This window comes from Naegleria gruberi (genome assembly GCF_000004985.1).
Source record: "Naegleria gruberi genomic scaffold NAEGRscaffold_19, whole genome shotgun sequence".
NCBI lineage: Eukaryota > Heterolobosea > Eutetramitea > Acrasida > Naegleriidae > Naegleria > Naegleria gruberi.
Window position 1 is genome coordinate 167079 of NW_003163308.1, and position 12837 is coordinate 179915.

The following is a 12837-nucleotide window of genomic DNA, read 5'->3' on the forward strand; positions in this document are numbered from 1 at the left end:
TTCTACTACAACACTACTTGGAAAGAGATTCAGTAAACATTTTCATCATTTGTTGCATTGCCTTTCCATGACTTGCAGTTGCACACATAATTCCATAATACTTCTTACAGTTAGGATAGAGTTTCTCATCCAATAAACCACAAGTATCACAACCCTTCAAACCAAACCCTAAACAAATATCAGCAATATCCACTTGATTATCAAACAAGTATTGAGAATTTGGATCTCTTTCAGAAAGTAACTTTTCAACATGTGGCAAATAACTTTCCCTAATAATAGCTGAAGCCTTATCAAATTCTTCCTTTTCTTCAGGTTCAAAAGTAAGAAGATGCTTATTCATAATATTGAGACCTTTCTTTTGTAAAAGTGTTTTAAAAATCTTCATGGCAGGTGAAATATCTTGTTCCAATGATGAGCTGACCCACATCATTATTTGATATCTGAGTCCAGTTCTATAAACACTTGTGGATGGTGAAAGTTTCTTCTCAGTATCAAAATTCTCCAACAAGAACATTAGAATAGCATTCGATTCAAACAAGACATGTTTAGTCTCTTCTCCCTTCAATTGATATTCAAGACATGGAACCTTATGGAATGGATGAGGATTCTTGAGAGGATTCATATGTTCTCCAGTTTCCAATCTGACAAATCTCACCTGAATGGCACTGTCTTGTTCAACATTGAGTGATGAGTAATCAGTCTCCTTGCTTATATCCCTAATCGGAAGATTTAATTCATTCAATAGCCACATAACCTTGATGGAACGAGTTGGGAAGGACATGATTAATCTTGCCCATTTGAATGCACTAGTTTCAATTAAATTGCTCATTGTTATTTTGGTTGAATGGTTGTTGTTGTATTTTTTTTAGTTGTTGATTTGATATGGTTAGTAGTACCAGCAAGGTGAAATTATCTTTTACCGCAGTATTTCGCTGACTGAGGACAAAAAAATGTGGTTGCGGACTTCTTCCAAAAACTCGAAGTGAATGCTCAATGTTAATCATGAAGAGTAAATTTCAATTAATACTCCAACAGAATCATCAGAAATATGATAATTTACATTTATTCTACAATTAAAGTTCAGAATTTTTGTTTTATTATTTACATTTAAGGAATATCTAATTGGAAGATTAATTTACATAATGGTACACTTCTTTTGTTTCTTTTGCTTATTTTTCAGTGGTTTCTTATCCAGTGATTTCTTCATTAAAAATTGATTAGTTTCTCTAATGATGGACTGAAAACTCTCCTTAATGTTGAATCCTGTTTTGGCTGAAGTTTCGAAAAAGTGTGAGATACCCAACATTTCAGCCAGATTCTTTCCCTGTGTTGTTGAGATTTGTCTCTCAGATTCTAGATCGCTCTTATTTCCAATCAAAACCATTGGAATGTTATCAGTGTCTTTGGCTCTTCTTACTAATTCTACAAATTTGGTTACTTCTTCAATTGACTTTCTATCGGTTACACTGTAAACGAGAATGAAACCATCTCTTTGTCTCATATAAACGTCTCTCAGTGAATGGAACTCTTCTTGCCCTGATGTATCGAGAATATCAACAAAGAATGTTTCACCATCTACGTTTTCTTCCTTCAAGTAAGAGTCCTCAATAGTTGGATCATAGAAATTTTCATTATTGAAAATGTTTTCAATATGTCTGATGGTAATACTTGATTTACCAACACAACCACCTCCTACGAGAGCAATCTTAATTTCCGACATGATGTTTCTTTTTGTGTGTATGGATGAAATATATAATAATATTATCTTAATATTATTAAGAGTTGTTTGTTCTTTTTCTTTGTTATGATTTTCATTGCATTAAGGAGTTTGTCTGATTATTTATAACCTTACCAAAGTGTGTGGTGAAATATGTTCTTGGTATGTTCTTGGTGTGTTCATCCTTAATATGATATTTTATTTACTGCTGTTCTGAGTTGTTCTTGGTGTAAAAGGAACTTTAAATTTTCATTTTAAGGTTAACAGAATAAAGATGAGAAGAATTATTACATTTGACGAGTTAATAATTTATGGTTGAACAGCAATTTCAGGTAGCTGGAGAATAAAAGTGTTGTGATAACCGGAGAATACTCTTAACCGAGAGGGATTCGTTGTCTTGTCTTGCTTAAATAGAGATGGCACCTTGACTGGCACTTTAGAGGAAGGCTGCTTGCCAAGACACCCAAGTTGACCTTCTGAATTATCTCCGCAAACAAATATTGATCCATAATTGGAGAGGAATGTTGACATGGTAGCTCCACAAACTGCAGATACTATCTTTTCTCCAACTTCCATTAGATTGCTCATGTTATCATTGAGTGAAATCTTGTTTATACTTTCTTTTTCTCCCATTCCACATTCTCCATCACAATTACTTCCATAACAATAAACTTGATTCTCCTTCGTGACAAAAATACTGTGACCTAAACCAAATTCCATCACTGAAGTTTGGTGCTCATCTAAAAAGTATTCAATTTGAGAAAAGTGGGAAGGTTTCTGAGTAATAGTCTCTGGTTCTAACAATGAAAACCCATACACCTTCTTATCTACCGTAACAAATACAATATCGTCCGATCCACAAAATATCTTACTGACAGGTATCCCAGAATCAAAGAACCGTATCTTGGTTGGTTCTCTCAAAATATTAGAATCATCAAAACCTATTTGACCACAAATATAAATTCTCCTCAATTTGGTTACAAATATTGTAAAGAAAGCTCCACAGAAAACAGATTCCAATACATCCCCCTTCAATTCAAGGAAGAAGAACCCCAAAGAGTTCAAATTATTTGGAGGTTTCTTTAATTCAATTTCCTTAACTTCAAATGTTTTCCCTTGAAAATAATTCTCACCGTCCTCTTCTTCAGAATCTGAAGACTCTTCAACATCATCCTCTTCCTCATCTATATAGCTACTTTTTTTTTCAAAATTGTCTCCCAATTGGCCATAATTGTTATTTCCTCCCACTAGTATTTCTTTTTGTTCTGTCAATATGACAAGATGAAAGTGTCCACAAGCCATTTCTTTCATTTTGTTATTTCCTTGACATCCCTCCCATGTTACTTCCCTGGGTATTATTAATATCTTTTCGAAACCAATCTCCAAAAAGTTATTTCCAATCATGAAAACTCTCTTCTTTTTAGTGATAAAGAATGTAGATGCATAACACAATTTGATATCCTCAATATAGTCACCCTGATCGATTAATTTAACTGAAATGTATTCAGCAGCATCACATAATCTAAATTCATGAATTAACTTTCCAGCTGGTGCATTCTTATCAGCTTCTTGATCCTCATTATCCGAATCGAGACTCAAGTCTTCATCATCTGAATCGAGATAGACTTCCTGATCCAATTCATCTTCCGATGAAGAATCAGAATAACTATCTGAAGATGATTGTATCAAATTCTTTTTCTTTTCAAGAGTGGCCTTAGTTGATTTTGTAGTAGGTTCTCCTTGACTCTTTTTCAATAAATAGGTATTTACTTTTACTCCCAACATTTGATCAATATTTGAACCAGTGGCATAAACAGTCGAATGATGATGGTGATGATGGTGTGAGGATGATTTTGTATGTGGGGTTGGTGTTGTAGGAGTACTCCTCTCACTCAATGATAGTTGCATTGCAGCTAAACGGTTCATTTGTGCCTCAATAGCCGATGCACTCGTTGTATTACTACTGGATGCAGTGGACAATGATGACAAAAAGTTACTATTATATCGAGACATTTTTTTCAATGATTTTGACCACTGGATGTTGTACGGTTGAATAAACTTGTACTCGCCTCAATAAAATTAAGGTGTTCAGTAGTTAGTTTGGAAATTTTTACGTTAATAATTGAAAATCATCAAGATAATAGATTTTATTATGAGAATCCAAAAAAATGTTCAAACCATCAATCAAGAATATTTAATAAAGTCAAGATCCGTTTTCATTAAGGAAGATGAGAAAGAATTAATTTTCAATTTATAATTTAAAAATACATAACAAAATGGGTTTTTATCATCAAAATTTCTCTAATTCTCATAGAACTATTACTAGAAAATAACTTAGTGTTTGGCTGATTCTGGTGACATGAATCTGACAGCAAAGTTGAAAACGAGCAACAAGACACCACCACCTGGACCAAGTCTCAAAACCTTTGGAACGAATCCCTTATACAAGGCCTTAACACCTTCTTCACTGTAAATCTTGGCAAGAGCTGGCAAAGTCCAATTATACTTGTGGACAGTTCCTGGCAATTGATTTTGAATACGAGTCTTGGCAACATCGAATGGAGTATTCAACATTGTACCAAAAGTACCAGAGAGGAAACCAGCAACGAAATCTTGGAACATACGTTGACCTTCAGAGTTTGGCTTTGGCATGGCACTCTTAACAGCGTGAATCAAACCAAAGTAACCACCATTCCAAGTGGCATTTCTCCACATTGTTGATTCCAAACCAGTGTACAAAGTCATGATACCTTCTTGTTTGATAATCTTGGTCAAGGCATCTGATGTATTCTTGTAGAGTCCGAGATTTTCCTTAGCTTGCAAACGAATCTTGACAAGTTCGAACTATATATTCCGATATTAATTATTGATATTGTGTTAAATAGTGTTTTCACACATCATCAGAATTGTTTTCAATTAGTAGTAGAGTGATTGTCGGAAGGAGAAATTGTATCATTGAAATAATCGACAAGAGAAATTATGGAAATTCACCATTAACAAGTGATAAATAACAATTAATAATTATGTGATGATATAAAACAATACATACAGGAACGACAACGAAAGCTTCAGTAATACCAGCACAAGAACCACTCAAAACAGCACCAGTTTGTGAGAGAACACCATCAGAACCAGTAAAGTGCTTCTTAAAGAATGCATTAGCAGTGAATTTAACAGCACGCTTTGGAGCTATATGAAATGTAAGGAGGAGAAATTAATTGAATAGACCATTCTATTAATTGATCATATAATAATATCAAATACATACCTTCCATAAGAATTGGAGGGAGGATACCACGATAAAGTCCCTTGACACCATTGGCCTTGACAATTTCAGAGACAGTACCAACAATACCTGGATTATTGGTCTTACCAGCATAAAGTTGGGCTCTAGTCTTGACGACATCCACTATTTTAATTGTTCATTATCAATTATTATTGTATTGATAGAGATAAAAGTGTTAACAAATAATAACATTAAAATTTTAAATGATCATGGTGATCTGACAAATTTTCATTAGAGTACTTACATGGATACATGATCAAAATTTCGGTAACACCAGCAATACCACCTATTATCAATCATTATTGTTTAGAATATAAATCGTCATCATCATTATGGAATTCAATCAATTTGATCGTCATGGTGATAGGAGCAAGAAGAAGATATACAAGGACGTATACAACAAACAACACTAAACAAATCAGCAACAATCAACAACACTTACCGGCTGCCACGTTGACAGACATACTAACGTTGTGATGGGACATTTTATTCGTATTGGTTAAGGATTCAAGTTTGCGAGCCAAATCTTCTTCAACACTCCTCGTTTGAAAATGTAAATGGCGAAAAAATCGGGCGAACGAATTTCTCAGCTTTTTGGTTTGAAGCAAAATTGAGCGATTGTAAAATGTGTTTAGCTGAGTTGAAGTTTGGAAAATCCAAGCATTGCATTTGCTGGGTTGGAAGATATTATTTCAGGAGATGAGTTTGTGAGGAATTAATGTTGCTGCCCAGGATAATTTTGAGGTGTTTTGAAATAATGTGATAATATCTATTGCAACTTGTTTGGATAAAAAAGCGTAATGGACTTGGAGTTTACAAAAGAAATACGCGAGAATTATTCGCTTCATGAAGATTCTCATGAATTGTAGTAATTAGGAAAGAAGTTTCACATGTTGAAGGTTTGAATGTTGATGGCATTTCATTGGTTCAATAAGATTGGTTTTCATTCAATATTTTAATTAGATGCTAAATATTCCAGCTAGATAATGTCAATCAATTAAGGAGCTGATTAACATCATTTTTTTTAATTTTGGATAGGTTTAAAATGAAAACAACCAATTATATTGAAATTTATGGTTGTTAAAAACCATCTGGATGACCTCAAAAGATGACAATCCGATTCATACGCTCAAACAAACCAAATAAATAAGAAGAAATTTAATAAAACCACAAGAAAAAATGAGGAGGTCAAATAAAAAATATTTTCCATGCGGTTACTACCATGTTCATTGAATTATTTTATGATTCCGAATGATGACCAAAATGCAAAACTTTCTAACTTTCGTCCCACTGAAAGCAAACATGTAGATAAGAAAGGGCTGACTAAATATTATTCTATTATGAATAGAATTTAAATTTTTAATGCTATGGAATAGTATCCTGCTGTTTAAGGTTTTAAATCTTATCGGAATTTGAGAAATAAGAATAATAAACAATGAATGATTACAAGAATTAATGGAGTTATCACTTTTATTAATGATAACAACAGGTTATTAAATGGAAAGTGTTACATGATGTTATACATATAGTTATGATATGATGACAGTGTTCATCTCAATTTACTTATTGAGAGATTTGACCCACAAACTGGCAATGAAACTGAGGATCATTCTTGGCTTGACTTCTAAGATATCTTCGAACAACAAGAAGACAGTAGCACCAATCTTTCTGGCAACAGAGATGGCATACTTGGCATTTTGTTCAGCATCTTCATCAGATTCACCAGGAGTGATAAAGTCCAAATTGACAGCTGATGGTCTAACAGCAGCACACAACTTGCACAAGAAGACACCAGTACGGAGTGACTTGTCATTCAAATCATCGATTGGCTTTTCATCAGTAACCTTAGAGTTGGCCCAAGCAACAACATCCTTTTCGTCGACTTCCTTACCACCACCCAATGCCTTCAAAGTATCCAACAAGGATCTTCTCATCAATTGCCAAATCAAACCCAAGATAATCTTCTTGTTACCATCAGCAATATCAGTACCACCAACATTGACAGTATTGAACTTGAATTGTTTTGCCAAATCAACACAATAGTTGGTATTTTCAATAGCTTGATAACGATTCTTTGGTGGATTGGAAACTCTCTTCCATTCAACACAACCTGGCTTGACTTTATCGAAGACCTTCAACAAGACAACACCATCTCTCAAATCTTCTGGAATGGCATTACAATCAATATCCAATGATTGAATCCAGAACTTGAAGGCACGTTCTTCACGAGTACCTTCCATATCAAAGTTCAACAAGTCAGCATAGTCATTCAAGTTGATTGGTTCCAAAGCTGGGTAGTTATTGAACAAGTTGGCAACGAAAGCCAAGTTAAGTTTTTGATTACCATTGATGACTTCCTTTGGTCTGACGAATTTACGACAACCAATCTTGTCAGCATTTTGCAACATCTTTTCAGCTCTCTTTTCCAAATCATTTTCATTCAATGGATCCTTGGAGCATTCACCATTTGGAGCAATTTGAGTTAACAAGAGAGTATATGCAACTGAATCTTTGATATCACCTTCCAAATTCTTAATTCTTCTATCAGAACCAGCATTCTTCAAATGATAATTGACCCAACGAACCAACAAGGCAGCAGGATCCAACTTGAGTAAATCAGCCAATGATTCACCATCTTGCAAAAGTCTGACCAATTCAGGGTGATTCTTCAAGTTAATATCAGACAATAAACCAATCTTGATAATTTGCCAAACCAAACCCAAAACAATGTGTGGTCTACCTTCATCAATGAAACCAGCTTGAATATTGACAACTCTACAACCAATAGCTTTAGCAGAGTTAATGGCCAATTCGTGGTTTTCATTACGTTCCCATGGATTCATCTTTGGCTTCTTGTTAATGACTCTTTCGTCGACAGTACCTGGAACGGCAGTGTTAATAAGCTTGTTGATCAAAACACCATCCTTGACAGCTTCAAACAAACCATCCTTGGCAATTGGGAGTTTATCTTTCAAATCTTGATCATCCATGAGTGTGGAATTGATATAGTCGCTGTTATATTGAATGGATTAATTCATTCACACATTCAATTAATAAACAACAATGCATAGAACATTAATTGAAAAGGATTCGAGAATCAAAACAATAATAACAATTAATAAATTGATTCATCAGCATATAATACTTACGTAAAAGCTTCAGTTTCTTCTTCAGTATAACCGTGGTGACCAGTACCACCAGAAACACCAACAGAAACAACGTTAGCAGATGAATTCAACTTGTCGCTCATTTTGTGTGTGGAGGATGTGAAGAGTTTGTGTGAATTTTTTTTGATTAAAATTTTTAAGATCAAAGTCAAGTGGTTTTTACATCAATCTCTGGTTAATTTTCTGATTGACGTGTGAAATGTAATGGTACCTCGTCAATCAGAAAACAGCAAACTGTAATGACTTTACAATTTTTTGCATTTCCGAAGAGAGGAAGTATCAATAAAAAACACTTTGACATTTTACTCTGGAAATGAAACTCTAATATTGGAAGTAAATTACAATAAAGTTTGAATGATAATGACGTGTTAATGTGCTTGTTGGGAAACATTGTTTCTCATGATATCTTTAAAAAATTCTAAATTGCATTTCTAATAAGTTTGTTTAATTTTTTTTTCAATCTTTTTTTTACGAATCTTTTCTCGTTCTTCTTCCTTTTTCTTTTTGGAAAATACCACTTCTCCCTTTTTAGTCAAGTTTTTCTTTTCCTCTTCATTTGCTTGTTTTTCAGATTGTGATGAAATATTGTATTGATTCATGTACATTGGCGTCTTGACAGTCACCAAGAAACAAGGTAAAATAAACTTTTCTTCCTTAATAACCAGGACATTTCCATGATTCTTCGTATTGACTGTATCAGATAAAAGAACTGCACATGCAAATAATTGATTTCCTCCTCCACAATATCCAACACTAATTCTAGGATCCATTACAGTAACATAAATTCCAACTCCCAATGCACTTCCATTAATAACTGATAGATTATTATTCTTTCCTGGAACGAGGAGTCCATTTTCTATAATGCTCTCGATATTGTGTGGGGAAGTTCCATGAAAACAGAGAAAGATACGATCAGTGACTGATTTCCCTATACGTTGCTCTTCTGAAATAATTGCTTTTGTGAAACGATTCAATAAATCATTCTTGATAATACATTTGATATCTGAAACTGGATAACTACTCTTGAATCTGTTAGTGATAATCTCATTATAATTGGCCCAAAATGAGATTGGATGATGAAATACTTTAGAAATTGGAACTGGCTTTCTACTAACTGATGGATCTTCTTTGAGTTTCTTTTCCTTCTTGAGACGATTCTTCTTTGATAAACCAGCTGAAATACTAATTGTTTGATTAGAAGCAGATGGAATTGGAAACTCCCTCAGATTTGGATTCAAATGTTCATCCCAACTCCAATTCATCATATTTTCCAAATAAATTTCATTCAGGAATGGCAAATCCTCAACTCTAACCTGAACTTCTTCCTCGACATCCAAATTTTCAAGTGCAGAATCGTCAATTTCAATTTCAATTTCCTCATCAGAGGCAAACTCATCATATTCTACATTTTCATCATCCTCATCATTATTTTCATCATTATTTTCATCATGAACCACAACACACTGATCATTGTCATGATTATTATCGGACAATGTAACATTCATCATTTCTATTAATTCCTCTCGGGTTGTTCCCATCTCTAGTAAATCCTCTTCACTGAGACACATAATCTCCTCGAGAGTTAAATTCACATTGCCTTCCTCTTCTTCTTGATTTAAAGACAATTCTGCAACAGATTCAGCTAGCTCCTCATCAAGCATTTTTTTAAAATACTTTTTTTATTGTAAATCAATTTGAAAGTTGCATTTTCAAGTGAAATCAAAGAATTGATTGTTATTTTTAGGTTTTATTGTACAATATTACGAAGAGATTAATATTCAATTACAACAGTTTCATAAACAACCCATAAACCTTTTGATACTTGTTGTCAACCTCGATTGTTGACAAACTAATCCAGTACAAAAAAAATGACAACATCAATAACCAATGCTAACTCATTTGACAATAACCCGATCAATAGATTGCAACACTCTCTCAACAAATTATTTAATAATTCAACAAAAATTGATGAAAAATGGTTACGGAAAATTTTGGAACTTCACGATGAAGAGGTTAGTTATATTCTCTACTCACATATAATTGAGTAATGGGGATTTGTGTTTGATGATTGGATATTTGTGATTGCTAAATAATTATTAGAAAAGTGAAGGATTAGCGAGCTCATTAACACAAGAGGAAATTAGAAAGGAAATTGAATTAATTATTGGTCCAGAGAATGAATGGAGATTTGATTCTGAACAAGCTCAACAATTCCGTGAAAAATGTATAAAATTGAGAGAAAAATCAGTGGAAGAAATGGATATAATAGATGTCATCTCTAATCAAAAAACTATTTCTTATGATTTCAAATATGAAAGGGATCAAACTCAATATGTTCATCCCGTAGAAAATGATACTAATATGACACAATATTTGAATTTATGGGATTTAGTTCAACCTACAAGAGTTGAAATTATTGGAATTGAAAATCTTAATATTCAACCTGAAAAATCTCAAAGTGGAAATTCCTATTTATATATCTGTTGTGAATTATTTCATGGTGGAACTCCACTTACTAAAGGAAGATTTACCAGAATGATTCCTCTTCACACCTCTCCTCAGTGGAATCAATTTGTTATTTTCAATGATGTTTTACTTTGTGATCTTCCAAGAGAAACAAAAATTTGCTTTACAATATTTTCAAGACAAATGAATGAAACAGACCAGTCATTGGATTCACCTAATTGTATTAGCGGTAAAGACACTCCTCTTGGGTATGTCATTATCCCAATGTTTGACTTTAAGGGGTTATTGAAACAGGGTGAATTTCATTCTATAATGAAACCAAATGGGAGAGCAATGCCATATAGTATACCAATTGAGAATATTGGAAATGAAACATCAATTTTTATTAATTATCGACTAGATAGCCATTCGGATTCTGTGGTCTTTCCCCAAGGAAAACCTCCAAAGAGGATGGAAGAATGCCTTGATTCATTTGAACAAAATATTAAGGAATTTTTCAAAGATTTACCACAGGAAGAACAATTGAATCAAATCATTAATCAGATAATTACTCGAGACTCTCTTCAAAATCTAACACAGGAGGAAAGATGGTTGCTATGGTCAAATAGAGAAGTACTTATTGAAATACCTAAAGCTTTACCCAAGTTTATTTTGAGCGTACCATGGAAGATGCCACACGCTGTTCATATTGCTCATTCATTGCTTTCTATATGGAAACCAATTTCCCCACTGGATGCATTAGAATTATTGAGCTACAAATTTGCAGATTCTAAGGTCAGACAATATGCCATTGAAAGACTTGACGAACTTGATGATGCTCAATTGAGTGATTTTTTACTTCAATTAGTTCAATCTCTAAAATATGAACCATATCATGATAGCAGTCTTTCCAGATTTTTGCTAGAGAGAAGTTTGAGATCTCCACATACTATTGGCCACTTTGTCTTTTGGCATTTGAAAGCCGATATGCATGTCCCCTCATTCAAAGAGAGATTCTGTCTGATATTGGAAGAATACTTATCGAATTCGGGCAATCACAGAAGAGAATTATTGAAACAGGTCTTTGTTTTGGATCAATTACTGGAAATTTCCATTAAAATCAAGCAAGAAAAGTTGGAGGATTGTAAATCAACATTTGAAAAATTAATTAACAATGTCAAACTACCTAAAAAATTCAAGCTACCAATATCACCACATATGGAAGTCACAGAAATCATTCCACACAAATGTAAATTCATGGATACTAAACACAGAGGTTTGTGGCTCTGTTTCAAGAATGCAGACAAAAGAGGAGATAATATCCATATAATCTTTAAGGCAGGTGATGACCTACGTTCGGATCAATTGATTGTGCAACTTTTACGAGTTATGGATAAATTGTGGAAGAAGGAAGGTCTAGATCTCCATTTGAAACCCTATGCTAGTATTTGTACAGGTGAATTGATTGGAATGATTGAAATTGTTAAGAATAGTGAAACAGTTGCACATATAGTAAAGGGCTCTGGACATGGCATAGCACGGGTTTTCAATTCAGATATAATTCATGACTGGCTCAAGATGCACAACCACAGAGAAGATGAATGGAATGGAATTGTTGATAATTTTGTTAGGTCATGTGCAGCTTATTGTCCAGCTACCTATGTTTTGGGTGTTGGTGACAGACACAATGATAACATTATGGTGACAAGGAAGGGAGATTTGTTTCACATTGATTTCACTTACTTTTTAGGCTGCTTTAGGTATCATTTTGTGCGAGAATCTACTCCTTTCATATTCAATCCAATGCATTCTCATGTCATGGGAGGTGAAAATAGTGAAATGTTTGAGAAATTCTGTGAATTGAGTTGTCAGTCATATGCTTGTTTATGTAAATATGGTCAAGTGATAATAACTTTATTTATATTAATGTTGGGTGCTGATATTCCACATTTGAAAAGTATTGAAAATGTTATGTGGTTGAAGAAGAGCTTAATGTTGAATGGATCAAAGGAATATACAGACAAACATTTCCGTTCCCAGATTAAGGAAAGTATGCGGCAGTCTCGTGCACGAATTGGTGATGCAATACATATTTTTCCAATCAAAAGATGACTATTTTAAATCCTCACAATGATCTAGATATGATGGGGGACAATCTGGCTTTCAGCTACCACAAGGGAGTTATATGGAAGTTTTGATGAAATAAATATTGAAAAAACAGC

General features: G+C 33.7%; 7 protein-coding genes across 7 annotated transcripts; 1 reads left to right on the top strand and 6 right to left on the bottom strand.

Moving 5' to 3' along the window:
* Positions 1–13: 13 nt before the first annotated feature.
* Positions 14–829, bottom strand: NAEGRDRAFT_66614 (uncharacterized protein; the record flags this gene model as incomplete). Its single annotated transcript, XM_002678135.1, has 1 exon — positions 14–829. The coding sequence occupies one exon, from the start codon at positions 827–829 to the stop codon at positions 14–16; it is 816 nt and encodes a 271-aa protein (XP_002678181.1).
* Positions 830–1135: 306 nt separating this feature from the next.
* NAEGRDRAFT_32931 (ras family small GTPase) lies at positions 1136–1720 on the bottom strand (the record flags this gene model as incomplete). Its single annotated transcript, XM_002678136.1, has 1 exon — positions 1136–1720. One exon carries the CDS (start codon positions 1718–1720, stop codon positions 1136–1138), a length of 585 nt encoding a protein of 194 aa, XP_002678182.1.
* A 306-nt stretch (positions 1721–2026) lies between these two features.
* Positions 2027–3730, bottom strand: NAEGRDRAFT_66616 (uncharacterized protein; the record flags this gene model as incomplete). The annotated part of the gene is made up of 1 exon (XM_002678137.1): positions 2027–3730. The coding sequence occupies one exon, from the start codon at positions 3728–3730 to the stop codon at positions 2027–2029; it is 1704 nt and encodes a 567-aa protein (XP_002678183.1).
* Positions 3731–3977: 247 nt separating this feature from the next.
* On the bottom strand, positions 3978–5488 carry NAEGRDRAFT_79446 (mitochondrial carrier protein; the record flags this gene model as incomplete). The annotated part of the gene is made up of 5 exons (XM_002678138.1): positions 3978–4561; positions 4767–4906; positions 4986–5126; positions 5248–5289; positions 5446–5488. 5 exons carry the CDS (start codon positions 5486–5488, stop codon positions 4052–4054), a joined length of 876 nt encoding a protein of 291 aa, XP_002678184.1. The 3' UTR covers positions 3978–4051.
* An 857-nt stretch (positions 5489–6345) lies between these two features.
* Positions 6346–8283, bottom strand: NAEGRDRAFT_83109 (actin bundling protein). The gene is made up of 2 exons (XM_002678139.1): positions 8153–8283; positions 6346–8015 (listed from the first exon to the last, which is right to left on the bottom strand). The coding sequence occupies exons 1-2, from the start codon at positions 8251–8253 to the stop codon at positions 6563–6565; spliced, it is 1554 nt and encodes a 517-aa protein (XP_002678185.1). The 5' UTR covers positions 8254–8283; the 3' UTR covers positions 6346–6562.
* A 318-nt stretch (positions 8284–8601) lies between these two features.
* On the bottom strand, positions 8602–9831 carry NAEGRDRAFT_48456 (uncharacterized protein; the record flags this gene model as incomplete). The annotated part of the gene is made up of 1 exon (XM_002678140.1): positions 8602–9831. The coding sequence occupies one exon, from the start codon at positions 9829–9831 to the stop codon at positions 8602–8604; it is 1230 nt and encodes a 409-aa protein (XP_002678186.1).
* Positions 9832–10038: 207 nt separating this feature from the next.
* NAEGRDRAFT_48457 (uncharacterized protein) lies at positions 10039–12727 on the top strand (the record flags this gene model as incomplete). Its single annotated transcript, XM_002678029.1, has 2 exons — positions 10039–10182; positions 10271–12727. 2 exons carry the CDS (start codon positions 10039–10041, stop codon positions 12725–12727), a joined length of 2601 nt encoding a protein of 866 aa, XP_002678075.1.
* Positions 12728–12837: the final 110 nt, after the last annotated feature.